Genomic DNA, 12,437 nt, shown 5'->3' on the forward strand with positions numbered 1-12,437 from the left:
TTACATACGCATCCAAATCTCGTACATGGCCATGAACAAACCTAACACCTTTTTTTTGAAATATGAAAAAAAAATCTCCCACCACAAGATGCCCAAAATGTTAATACTCCTCATCACTACTCTCCTCATCATCAGTCCTATACATGAAATACTGCACAAAAACACCCGCATCAAGCAACAGCGTCCCGAAACTTCCTAGCAACCAACTCATATTCACCGCGATATACTTTCCATACTCTGCACGGCCCTCACCGTCATGACAGACGCCACCTCCGCACTTTGGCTTGTACACCAGAATGCTAAGGACATAAGTGAGGTTTCCAAGGCAAGCAAAGAGGAAGAAGAGCATGCTAATCCCTTCGGTGGACTTGCGGCGGTAGTTGAGCAGGAGCTGAGGCACGCGAGAACCAAGATACAGCGCAGCACACACGTAGCCGGAGATTTGGCCCCAGAGGTTAAAGTGCAGGGTTGAGTCGGCTGGGGGATCGGAGTCTCTGGGGACGGTTGAGTTGCGTGCGCTGAGGTACCAACCGAAAACGCCGGCGGCGCAGACGAGGATTATGGTTCCTGCGTTAAAGATGATCATTTGGAGGTTGGATTGTTGGGGTGGGGGGCTGGTTGCAATGGCGCTGGTGCTGCGGCCGGACGTGGGGTCGTCGAGGAGCGGAGTGACGGGCGAGAGATGAGTGCCGTCGATGGAAAGATAGCGTTCGCGGAATGAGCTCTGCGAATTTCCTGATCCGCGTCTTTCATAGTCTGAGATCCTGGGCCGCTGGACCTCGATACCATTGCCGTGTTGGTTGTTATAAGGAGATCCGTTTGAGTGCGGTCTACGCTCTCCAAGGAGCGGAGACTGCTCGCTGGTTATGCTATCTTCATCAGAATCAGACGTGGGCTTCTTAAAGTCGTCGCGCAGCGTGAAGCCCTTGTACCAGAAACACTGGAGGAGCAAGACAATATCTGCGAGTGTGTAGTACACAGCCAGGATAATCATGGTGGGCAACACCCCTTGCAACACGGCTCCTATGATGTTGAAGAAGTCGCCGAGAAGCCATATTACGATGAATACGACTGATAGTCCTTCTGCAGAGCTCCTCTTCCAGTTTTCAATGATTTGCGGCGAAAAGACGACTGTCACACGCATTAGCCGAGGTTCATCAAATGTGTGTACAACGGCGACGTGATGCACGTCTGGATACACAGGGTTCCTGCGACACAAAAGAACAATAGTACGTACCTATCCAACAAGCAATGCTGATTGATCCAAAAATCTGACTAATGGCATCAATGTCCAGGCGCAACCCTTGAGTTGGAGGAAACATGTTTGCTATGACGTATGCCAGCTGATTCCAAGCTCTTTTCAGTTCTCAACAACTCAACAAGCTCTTCCTGAGCCAAATGGTTAAGTCGTGTACTGTCTCGGTAACACAAATTCGGTAAGAAGTCGCGTAAAGATCCCCGTGCGGCCTTTTGCCTGTGTACAAAGCTTGTGGCGCAAATATCGCGCAAGCTTCAGAAAAAGCGACTATAGCGCGTCAAAGTGGCTGCAACACCCAGTCAGGTAAGCCTATAGGTTTTGAGATGTCCCAGGTAGACGGTTGGCGATGTTGGCCTAACAATGAATTGATGATGAAAGAGAGCACGAGATGAAGTCTAGAAGCACAGTTTGGTCCGTCTGGATGACTGGCATTGGGAAAATCTCGGGCGAGTACGTAATCTGGGGTTTGCAGGGATGAGCTTCTGCAGGAACCGGAAGAGCCGCACACCTAAGCGAGACATGTTCACGCGGGCAAACAACGGCATTATTGGCATGATAATTCATTACATGGTCTTCATATCGATTACATACTTTGTCGGCGAATTACGTTTACTTTTTTTGGGCCCGCATACACGGCTTCAAAAGACACATGGGCGTTATTTAGTTGTCACCCTCCCAGAATACAGCTGCACCCTCCAGATCATCAACGTTCAACAAATCAACGCCCTCATCCCAAAGAGTCCTCCAGACAGCATTTCTCGTACCAACGGGGTAATTAGGCTGGTTCCAGTACCTGGCCTTGATGCCCTTTCCATGAGCCACATCGAGTTGGCTCCTCAAAGTCTCCAGCTGCGTCTCGTTCATTTCGCGCTTGCGCACATCGCCAAACGATGCTGCAAAGTTGGTAGACGCAATTGGTGATTCGTTCTCAGTCAAATCCTTGTACTTTGCATCCTGGAGGTTTGCAAGTGGTGCATCGAAAAACACATCGCGAGGGGATGCTGCAAGAACATCCGAAAGCTGAGTGTTTCCAGTTCCAACGACTGTGACGGGGTTCCTGCGAAGTGTCTTGCCGTCGTAGGTGGTGAGCCAGTCTCCACTTCGTAGAGGTTCCAAGGCCTTAAGAACGGCTGGCCAGGTCACGTCGGCAGAAGTCTTCAAGTCGATGAAGAAGTACAATGTCTGGCCACTAGACGTGTCAAACACACCATTCTGCTCGCCTGGCTGGACAAAAGGCGTGCTTGGGTTCTGGCGATGCAGAGTGTCAAGAATTGGGTTGATATAGAGCGACTCAAGAGTGCGCTTGTCGCTGAGAGCAGCAGGCTCATGACCAACCTTTAGGCTATTAGTCTGGGTGCTCAATCGAAAGAAGATACCGCACAGAGTAGCACAAAACTTACATATAGCGTACCGTTGATAAGCCAGACATCAGCCTCGGTCGAGATGGCGCCGACACTCAATCCGGAGTAGAATGGAACATCGCGCCAGTAGTCATTGTGGCTGTGGAAGGGCTTGGGCAGAATGTTTCTTGTGAAATCGGTAGGGTATTTGTACTTCTCACTCTTGTCGGTATTTTCCAAGATATTCTTGAGCGGAGTCTGCGGTCCATAGGGTGCCGCGCTGCAAAGCGCCGCCAGACTGGCGGTAAGAGCGAACGAGGAACGCATGATGGTAGCGACACGGGAACAACGAGAGACGACGCGTGCACGATGAAATGGTCGAGGAAGAGCTCTCAGGGTGAAAGGAAGAGGCTGCGAGAATGATTGAAGGGTACCTGGCAGTTGTTGATGAATGCTCGGGATTGACGCATGTCGACGATGTCACTAGTGGGGAACGCGTGTATATCCGACCAATCACATTGCTGCTGCTTGGCGCGTGGACGAGTGATGCGCTTCTGAAGGTTGCAGTTCGGTGGAGAGCGGGTGGAGGTACTTTTGTGCCTTACTCATTCCAGTATCACGGATTCAATGCCGGTAATGTTGAATTTTTGATTTGAAAGCATTTTTGACATGTCTGTGAGGAGGGCTCCATGATGCGGAAGACGCAATGCTTCGGTTGTGGGCGGATCAACCCGGACAATCTTGCATGACCGAGGGGTTGGACATGTGCGGGGAAGATTGCATGCATCAGCAACAACAACAGGCCTGGGGGGTTAATGCTTTGGGTATCCGTTGGGCAAAACTGCGTTGACAAGACTGCAGTGCGGTGTTGAGGAAAGCCGGGTCGAATATAGACCGAGCCAGAGCCGATAGCCGGGGTGGAAGAACAGGTTCTCGTCCAGGACCACGCAGACGGGAGTCAAAAACGTTGGAGTCGGAAGTGTCGGGGCCGGCGATAATTTCGGCATGACGAGTTGTCAAGAATGAAGCGCGATAGCCTTGTTGACATACCTGGTACGCTACAAGAAAAGGCGTTGCTGAAAACGCTCTCATGTCCGGTGTGTGCAGGCCAGCTAGCATACCTACTGCCGCGCAGTCCAAGCCAATAATAGTGTTTAGCTAGTAAAGGCTAAGCACGGTGTAATAGAGGTATACGTGTTGTGTCTGCATACCGGATCCCCTCAAGAGGTGCCTGGATACACGCCCCCTCCATTACGCCTCCAAAAGCACGCCATCTCCACCGTTTCCACGTGTTTGCCATGCAAATCCCCAACTCAACCCAGGACGGCAGGTTGCTGGTGAGCCTGCCTGTAGGCATTGCCCAAGTGTCAGCCATACCCCGGGCGGCGACGGCGGTTTAACGGTGTTTCTAGCGGGATTATCAGGTTTTTGAGATCCTACTGCAAGATACTAGTGCATTTGGAAACAGGGTCTGGCTAGTGGACCCTGGCTGGCATGGTTGGCGCTCAGCGTATCCGCTTGGGCACTTTGCTTGCCGCAGCTGCAAGCCCAACTTGCCCATGGTGCCGTGGTCATGCGGAAATCAAGACCCTGCAGCCGATTTTCAACAACATGGCAATTTTTACATGGGTAATTGATGCAACCATAGGGGGGCGCCTGCATGCAGTGGCTTGGAACCGGTGGCCGGAAAAAGTCACATGGCAATTGCTATGGACATGTTGGCTCGACACACGCACAACGCACACTTCAACGCGTACACGACTCTACATAGTAAGCCTGCATGCAAATTTACACTGGGTCCTGAGGATTTTGTTTGCCACGTCGTATATTGCGTGCACGAGTGGCCTGAAATGCAATTTGGAAGACACGGCAACACGATTGGACACTAGTCAAAATGCGGAGAAGATGGCAGACAAAGTAGTCTCTTACAAAGGAGACGCTGAATTTGGTTCATTTAGACAAGGTATCCGCTAAGTCGATCCAACACCGAACCGTAATGCCACTGGCAAAAGCCGAGTGTAAAGCAAAAAAAAAACGCCAACCGTCCTCATGAAGTGGATAGAAATTTGTGACCCTGGCCCATGCATAGCTATAGAAAAAATTGCGTTTCGAACGCCGAGGTGGAAAGTATGGTAAAAGGACGAGTGTGAGGCAGACTACGAGCTGGTGGAGCTTCCGGATTCGTTGGAGCTTCCGCTTCGTCGGCGGGCAGAGTCGGTTGCGGTGCTGAGCTGGCGCTTGGTGTGCTCGTGCATGATTCTGGGGCGAGTTAGTGGGAGTTGATGGGCCAGGTGAGGGATGAAGAGACATACCTTTGGTATTCGCTCATGGCACGCTCTGGGTCGTTGAGGTCGAAGTTGTTGGCAAAGTTGTGTTGAGCGCCCATGGGCTCAGAGAAGCCGTCAGAGACGTAGACGGACTGGCGGGTCTCGGTGATGGCGGACATTGTTGAGATGGTTGGAGATGGTGAAGTGTCAAGGACGGAAGGCAGAGCGCAGATGTATGGTGAGAGTAGTAGTGGTTGGAGATGTGCAGATGGATGGTGACGATGAGGGGAGTAGCAAGCAAGCGGGGTGCAAACTATATATGTACTAAGTGCTCGTATCTCCCAAACGCACGCACGCACAGGGAGCAAAGTAGGGCGGACGGGACGAGATAGTCCATCATGGCCACGCATGGCAATAGATCTGCCCATGACTATCGGCTCAGCACAGAGATCCACCCTCAGCATTGCGCCAGGCCGGGGTGCTGGAGGGGAACAGATCTACAGGGTCCTGCTTGTTGCGCGCTAGCCGGCTAAGAGAGCCAATGAGAGGCCTCCGATCCCAACATCCCTGCTTGCCGCGGACTGGCGGTGTCGGGATCAGGCCGTTGGTGATGATGTCGCCAATGACGGGCTCGTGGAGAGGCGGCGCTGAGAGGAGGGAGTTTAGGGGTCTGGCTTGCATTAGAGGCGACGACAGGGACTCGAGCCTGCCAAAGCCTGGCCATTCCCAGCCCGCCAGCGCCCGACCGCGTCTACTGACTGGTGTCGACACCCGACTGTTGTTTTGCTTTGCTGCTCCGGAACTCTGACCCGCCGAGCAGTAGGCCGCCATGCCAGGCCGCGCCCTCGCTTCGACTACTTGCGCAGTAAATAACTAGGCTTGTTTCTTGTTGCCTGGCCACCCCATGCTAGGGCCGACAAAGTAAAAAAGCACAATTGCAAAGACGGCGTGTACTCTCTTTCTGCTTACTCTACAGCACAGAGAGAGGGCGTGTGCCTGTGTGCCTGTGTGGCCAATGACGCAGCGTCTGGGGCGGCAAATCTATCCTCTGGCCCACCGTCCCTCCTCTCTGCTCCACGAGAGGCCCTCCATCGACGTCAGACCCGACATGTGTTCTGCAGCCTCGAAACCAAATCTCGCGCAAAAGGACCCAGCAAAGCGGAAAAGGCATCCACCTTTGACAGTCGCAGTCCCTCGTATGTGCCCACCCACGTCATTTTTCCTCGACCTCCCACAACAGATTGGCTGCAATGCCTGCACGGCTATGTATAAGCGGGTCTAGCGCCACCCTGAAGATGCAGGGTCTCGGGCGGCCGCACAGCCGTTGCGTTCGTTCATACCCTCCTCCCCACTGTTGCCGCACTCGCTGCATGTTCGTGGGCGGCATATCGTCACTTCTGACGTTTGTCCCGTTGTTTGTTTTGCTCCTCTTCAGCTTCCACTCTGTTGCTCCCCTATCCAGCCACTCTACAGTACCCATTCATCCACCACTCCGAACGCCGTTTACCAGCGACGCAGGCACCCCCATGATGAAGTAATGGAACCACAACCACGACGCTGACCACCCTACCCCGAGCCCTGTGCATCCTGTAGCCTATCTCCGTGCTACACGCTCTTCTCTGGTCATCACCGAGACGATCCCTGCGTCTGATCCATGATAGCCGGCTTGGTAGCCATCACCTCTTGCATACACCTACTCTCCATGCAACCACAACTTCTACCCAACTGTACCTACATACCTAGGAATACCGACAACAAGCTCAGTCAAGCCTCAGTGAACGTGGCAGAAGAGTTGTGGCGCATGCTCTACTCCGGACCAGGCTTGTACGCAACAAACATGTCAAAGGCCAACAAACACCGATCCCTTTGCAAATCCTCGATGCCGCTACCCAACGTCTAGACCACATCCACGCACACCCCTATCGTCAATTCCACCTTTCCCATTACCACCCTCTCTCTTTCCCATCTTCTGTTTCATCGCAAAGTCCCACAGAGTCTCGCCTCTATTCCCAGTGCAATTCGGCTACCGCCACACTTTACCGCTCGTGCCACAGGCACGTCATACCAACCCGCCTTCAGCAGTGACGACCCATCTGGCCCCAACACCCTCTCCCCCTCCCCCTTCCCCCTTCCCGCTCGGGAAAGTGCACTTGCACTCACCCCGTCAACCAACCTGCCGTCCCGCGCGCTACTGCTCGATTGATATGCTGCAAGGGGTGCGCATGTCTGTGATATTTGTGGACTATGATGCTGCTCGTGGCCTGACCGCCATCACCCATAAGAGCTAGACATCTTCTCAAGCGCGGCTTGCGTCAGTCCGGCATCCACACACAGCCTGTCGGCATCAGCATCGGCACGGCTTGACGTATTTGTTCCATCGTCTCGACTTTTGCTCATGTCACTTCCCAACCGACGCAATACCCTTTCGCCCTCGTAGCTGCAAAAGCTACACTGTTGTGGTAATTCGAGTCGAATACGGTTGCCGCCGGCAAGGCGAGACTTTGTTGATCAAAACTCTGACCACCATTTTCTCAGGCGTGATGTCATACTGCTTACCACCGTCTGTATAGCTAAACTGTGCAAAGGGAAATCTCGTCTGCAAACAGACGGCTATTGAAAACGATCGACAGCAACCATGTCCACATCTGACGCCCATTACACTCACCTGCAGCTCGTCATCAAGCCAGTTACCCGCCCCGCAACAGCCTCCACAATGCCCTCTCCCTTCTGTATGACATCGTTTTGCTCGCTTCTGCCTCGACAACGGACACGCCCGTCCACCCCATGACATAATCCCACATTTGCTGGGAACGGGAGTCATGGCCGCCCTGCCTATGCCTGCATGCATGCACATGGCGCTGCTGCACTACGGGACGGCGTTTTGCTAGGGATGATGCAAGCCACCCTTGTTTTTGTCTGTTGGTAATGCACACCTCGCATGTAATTGCGTATGTGTGCAGACCTGGTATGACGCGTTTTGAGCAAAGACGTCGGTGCACCTTTGATTGTGCCATTTTGCGGTTGTATAAGTTTCCCTCAAAAACATGTCGTTTGAGGTCTCATGCCTCCATCTGAAGGTAGGGTAGAAGATGCATGTCGACAAAGAATCTGTATCATGGACGAAATTCATGTTGCTTACACATATGCATCATGGGACTTGTGTCTTGTGCTCCTTCGATTCCAAGACGCTTGATTGTGACACCCAAGCACATGTTACTATTGAGCTCGTGGGCTTTGATCCACGGATGGTTTGCTGTTGGCAGTTGTCGTTTTCTTCATCGAAAACGTAGCCATTCCGTCCATCACGTTCTGCTGAATGCCGTAGATGTGGATTCTTGTATAGTGGCAGAGTATGGTGTCGGTCTTGTTGCTCTGCTTGTAGTTTTTCGTCGATTTGGACAATGACATGGCAAGAATGATGCGATAAGGAGGATATGCTACAAATGTGCGTAGAGTAGTGTCGTAGGTATCTGTTTAATGGTTACTAGTAGTTACCACTGATACATATTTGACGGAGATGGCTGCGCTTGTAGTGCATACAGGGATGTGCAATGCAACGTGCTACAGAAAGCAACAAGAACAAGACATTCAAACACCAGCCTTATGTTTCCATTCACACATCTCTTCTACAAAAAGTACAAGAAACACAAGAAGCAAGTTTCCTTAACGTCTTACCCTACGCCCATCAAACACTTGACACTTAACGGAACTCCCTTGTCTTATCCAACCCACGCCCACATCACCATCACCACCCATAACTCCAAAACCAAATGACATCTACCTCACTACTATCCCCCTCCATACCATTCCTCAAACACTCTACCCGTCACACCCGCCAAGTCCACCCCCACTACCCTCTCTATTAAGCAAATCAATCACTCACCCTCTTATTCCCCATGGATCCATACACTAATTCAAATAACACACTAACTACCCAACCAACCCACCATCGCGACCCTAATAAACCCAAAACATACAAACAGCGGGGTAAACCAACCAACCAACCCATTCCAACATTCCAACATCAAATAAATTAACCCGTCACGAGGGTAACTTACACTAGCGCAGCCAAGCAACACCCGCCGAGAAACAATTTCTATCCATGAAACAACTTGAGAAAGAACGAGCAAGATGAAGAAAGAAAGAAAAAAAGAGCCAAGTCTGTGAGATTACAAAAGGACCAACTATACAAGTGGATAAGTAGTTAGAGATTTCATACATCTTTAGACTCGTTAATATGAATCACTAGCTTTACTCTACACACCTACTTTCCCGCGTAGACAGAGGTATAGATTTTTTTTTCTTTCAAATTACAGGGCTGGTATGCCTAAGGCTTTGCAATGCCGTCTCTACTTACACACTAAGTTTCTCTTCGTTTCACAGCTTCACCCCCTTAGCGGGCTGGTCCATCGTGTATCGAACCCCCCCCCCCCCCCCCCCCAAGACCTTAACTAACTCCCCTAGTGCCCCTCAACCCCCCCCCCCCCTCGCCCCCCAAGACCTAGTCCTTGTAACTGTCAACCACGTCACGGCCAAACTAGTCTGATGTTTCGTTTCCACCACCAACCCCCCATCTTTCATAGCTAGCTTAGCTAGCCCAACCCTAACCCACACACACACACACACACACACATTCACACAAGTGTGAAAAATTCAAAGAGAGAGCAAGGTGGATTAGAGTTCTATATGTATATATTTCTATTAAACAAAAAATCACTAAGCTATGTAAATATAAGACTTTGTTTACATAGTACACGTACACGTACGTATGTATGTATATGCATTGTAAAAGTGTAAAAGATTTTCTTGTCATTTGGTCGTAAAAATCGAAGAAAAGAGAAAGGAAAAAACATAGGTATCAAATAAGCCCATATATAAACTTTCTCCCAGAGAATAGTAAAAAAAAGATGTTTGTAGTGTTTATTTGTTGTTGAGGGTCGTGAAGTGAAATGGCAAGCAGAAAAGTAAACGCAGGACAAAAAAGCCGCAGCGGAACAAAAAGGGGGTTCGGAGTTCGGACGGGGGGGGGGGGGGGGACCACCACCATGCGGATGGAGTTTTTTTCAGCAGAAGAATTTCCATTTCTAAAAAAGATTTGTTTCTTTCCCTTTTTGTTTTAATTCTCTCTCTCTCTTTGTTCCTTTTTTCCCTCTTCTCATGTGTGTTTTCCCTTTTGGAGAAAAAATCGCAAATAAACAAGAACGGGTGGGGAATACATTTCGTCAGAGATTTATGGGAGGGAAGAGACAAATGGAAGGAGAAGAAAGAAGAGAACAAAAGAAAAAAAAGATCCAAGAAGGGAAGTTTCCAAATCTTCTTAGTGCTTGCCAATGTTGCGACGGTGAGCGTGCGCATGGCGGCGGCGGAGAGGGTCGGTGACGTAGACCTCGACCTCCTTGATGGCAACAACATAGACAACACCGTCCTTGGTGTAGGTGGTGGTGCTAACGATGCCGTCATCCTTCTCATCCTTGGGGGCCTCCTCCTTGACGGCCTCCTTGGGGGGCTGGGCGACGGGGGTGATCTCAGGGTAGCTGTTGTACTCAGCGGCGGGAGTGGGCTTGTCAGCGACGTTGTAGACGGAGATGCCACCGGCGCCCATTGAGCGAGCAGGGGCGTACGACAGGGTGGGCAGAGAGGCGGACGAGAGAGTGGGCTTGGCCTCGGGCTTGTCACCAGAGGAGGGAGGGTTAGGCTTAGCGTACTCGGGTCCGTACTGGATGGGGTTGTTGCCGCAGAGGCCGTTGGCAGGGCCAGCGCAGTTATCGCTGTCAAGGAACTTGGGGAGCTTCTCAACCTTGCACGAATCTTGCTTCTGCTCAGACTGAAGACGACCGGCAAAGACGGGGCAGTCCTCGGTACGGCCAGAGAGGTTGGTGCAAGTGTCAACGGCAGATTGGAGGGTGTCAATGTCCCATCCGTTCATGAAATCAGCGTGGTAACCGCAGCCTAGTTTTGCGTTAGATACGATTCATGGTCAGAAAAAAACTCAATTGAAAAAAAAACATACCAGTAGGGTCACCGTTGGACCAGACAAATTGACCAGCCTGGCCCTTGAAGGCGTAGGTGTTCCAGATGGTCTCGTAGAAGAGGGTAGGCAGACGAACGGGAAAGCCGTCGGGGCATGAGCCACCGTCAAGCATGCTGGGGTAGGCAACGTGGCTCTTGTGGTCAGGGGTATCGAGATCCTTTCCATTCCAGCATGAGGCAAAGAGCATCTCGGCACGGATACCGTCTGTGCATTCCGCATCGAGGAACTCCTTGCTGGGGAAGGTGTGACGGTAACGCGAGCCCTCGGGAGCCCTGGCGTAGTTGAGGCAGTTCATGCCAATGGACTTTGCGGCAAGAGCGCGCTGGGTCTTGTCCTCGTCTGTCCACGCGTAGACTGGGGGGTCAGGTACGGGGAGAGTGAAGTTGCGCTGATGCGGGTCACCAGCAAGCATCATGAAGCCCTTGGGAAAAGCCTTGATATTGTCGCCCTCGAGGAGGTAGTAGGCGAGCATACCACCGACCTGGGGGACAATCTCAGTCTTGCCGTTCTCATGGACGAAGTGCAGGGTTGGGGTCCAGTAAGCCGACTTGTCATCCTCGAACTGGGCAGAGGTGCACTCGGAGTTGCGGAGGTCCTCGTAGGTGGTTGAGGCACCAAAGTCTGTCGAGTGATGTTAGCGAATCATGCGCGAGAGGGAGTCGGTGTAGGGTTAGACTCACTGTTTCCACCGTGGATTGTGTGGGCGTGGGAAGAGGCGACACCCTTGTCGACGATGGGATCAAGACGAGCAAGAGCAGTGCGGCCGTGGGAAGGCATGCGCCAGAAGGCATCGGCAGAGCCAGCGAGGATGGCCGCGGCAGCGGAGAGAGAGGCGACAGACTTCATGGTTTGCTTGGTAGTCGTGATTGTTTGTCGGAGTGCGGTCCCGGGTAGCAAGGTGAATGAATTAGGATATGGTCAACGGGGTTTTAGCTTTCTGATCCGGCGCGGTTGTTGGAAACAGTATTGCAGACGCAAGAAATGAGTGTAGCGCTGTCGCGAAGACAGCAAGAGGAGTGGTAGCGAGTGTTGGGGAGGAGAGGGTGGTGGGCGTCGGATGGGGAGAGAAGCCAAAGGAGTGACGAGCGAAGGAATGGACGCGACTAAGGGCAATAGAAAAAGAGCGAGGGAAATGGAGGCTAAGGAAGACAAGCGGTTATGATGCTGGGGGCCGTGCAGTGAAGACGCTTTTAGGGGAGATGAAGGAATGCTTTGAGTTAGCGAGAATGAAACTCGGGCTAGCGGGCTGGCAAGGGAGTCCCTGACAGGACGCAAGCGGACATGTGGTTGGTCTGTGGCCGAGTGAGCACCGGCGGCTAGCCCTAGGATAGTAAGATGAAACATGGCAGTAAGGGGATCTATGTCATGGATTGCGGCGAGGGGGCGCAGGCTGGCAGTCGGCTTCAACCAAATGGCGTTGAGCATGGAAGCATGGTGAGCAGTCCGTGGGTGGAGCCGCGAATGCTTGGTAGTGGGTGGTGGGTAGTGGGCAGAGGGGGGCGAGGGGGGCTATGGTGAAGGGGATGGGGGATGGGGGATGG

General features: G+C 52.1%; 5 protein-coding genes across 5 annotated transcripts; all 5 read right to left on the reverse strand.

The window, feature by feature from the left end:
• Window positions 1–100: 100 nt before the first annotated feature.
• Window positions 101–1,322, reverse strand: COCCADRAFT_23411 (uncharacterized protein; the record flags this gene model as incomplete). Its single annotated transcript, XM_007710547.1, has 2 exons — window positions 101–1,131; window positions 1,238–1,322. 2 exons carry the CDS (start codon window positions 1,320–1,322, stop codon window positions 101–103), a joined length of 1,116 nt encoding a protein of 371 aa, XP_007708737.1.
• A 596-nt stretch (window positions 1,323–1,918) lies between these two features.
• Window positions 1,919–2,925, reverse strand: COCCADRAFT_23412 (uncharacterized protein; the record flags this gene model as incomplete). Its single annotated transcript, XM_007710548.1, has 2 exons — window positions 1,919–2,593; window positions 2,659–2,925. The coding sequence occupies 2 exons, from the start codon at window positions 2,923–2,925 to the stop codon at window positions 1,919–1,921; spliced, it is 942 nt and encodes a 313-aa protein (XP_007708738.1).
• Window positions 2,926–4,754: 1,829 nt separating this feature from the next.
• Window positions 4,755–5,044, reverse strand: COCCADRAFT_86941 (uncharacterized protein; the record flags this gene model as incomplete). Its single annotated transcript, XM_007710611.1, has 2 exons — window positions 4,755–4,857; window positions 4,911–5,044. The coding sequence occupies 2 exons, from the start codon at window positions 5,042–5,044 to the stop codon at window positions 4,755–4,757; spliced, it is 237 nt and encodes a 78-aa protein (XP_007708801.1).
• A 259-nt stretch (window positions 5,045–5,303) lies between these two features.
• On the reverse strand, window positions 5,304–5,696 carry COCCADRAFT_2112 (uncharacterized protein; the record flags this gene model as incomplete). Its single annotated transcript, XM_007710531.1, has 1 exon — window positions 5,304–5,696. One exon carries the CDS (start codon window positions 5,694–5,696, stop codon window positions 5,304–5,306), a length of 393 nt encoding a protein of 130 aa, XP_007708721.1.
• Window positions 5,697–10,182: 4,486 nt separating this feature from the next.
• On the reverse strand, window positions 10,183–11,742 carry COCCADRAFT_2113 (uncharacterized protein; the record flags this gene model as incomplete). Its single annotated transcript, XM_007710532.1, has 3 exons — window positions 10,183–10,814; window positions 10,876–11,517; window positions 11,577–11,742. The coding sequence occupies 3 exons, from the start codon at window positions 11,740–11,742 to the stop codon at window positions 10,183–10,185; spliced, it is 1,440 nt and encodes a 479-aa protein (XP_007708722.1).
• Between the last annotated feature and the right edge of the window lie 695 nt (window positions 11,743–12,437).

The sequence above is a fragment of the Bipolaris zeicola genome (assembly GCF_000523435.1).
Source record: "Bipolaris zeicola 26-R-13 unplaced genomic scaffold scaffold_19, whole genome shotgun sequence".
Classification (NCBI taxonomy): Eukaryota; Fungi; Ascomycota; class Dothideomycetes; order Pleosporales; family Pleosporaceae; genus Bipolaris; species Bipolaris zeicola.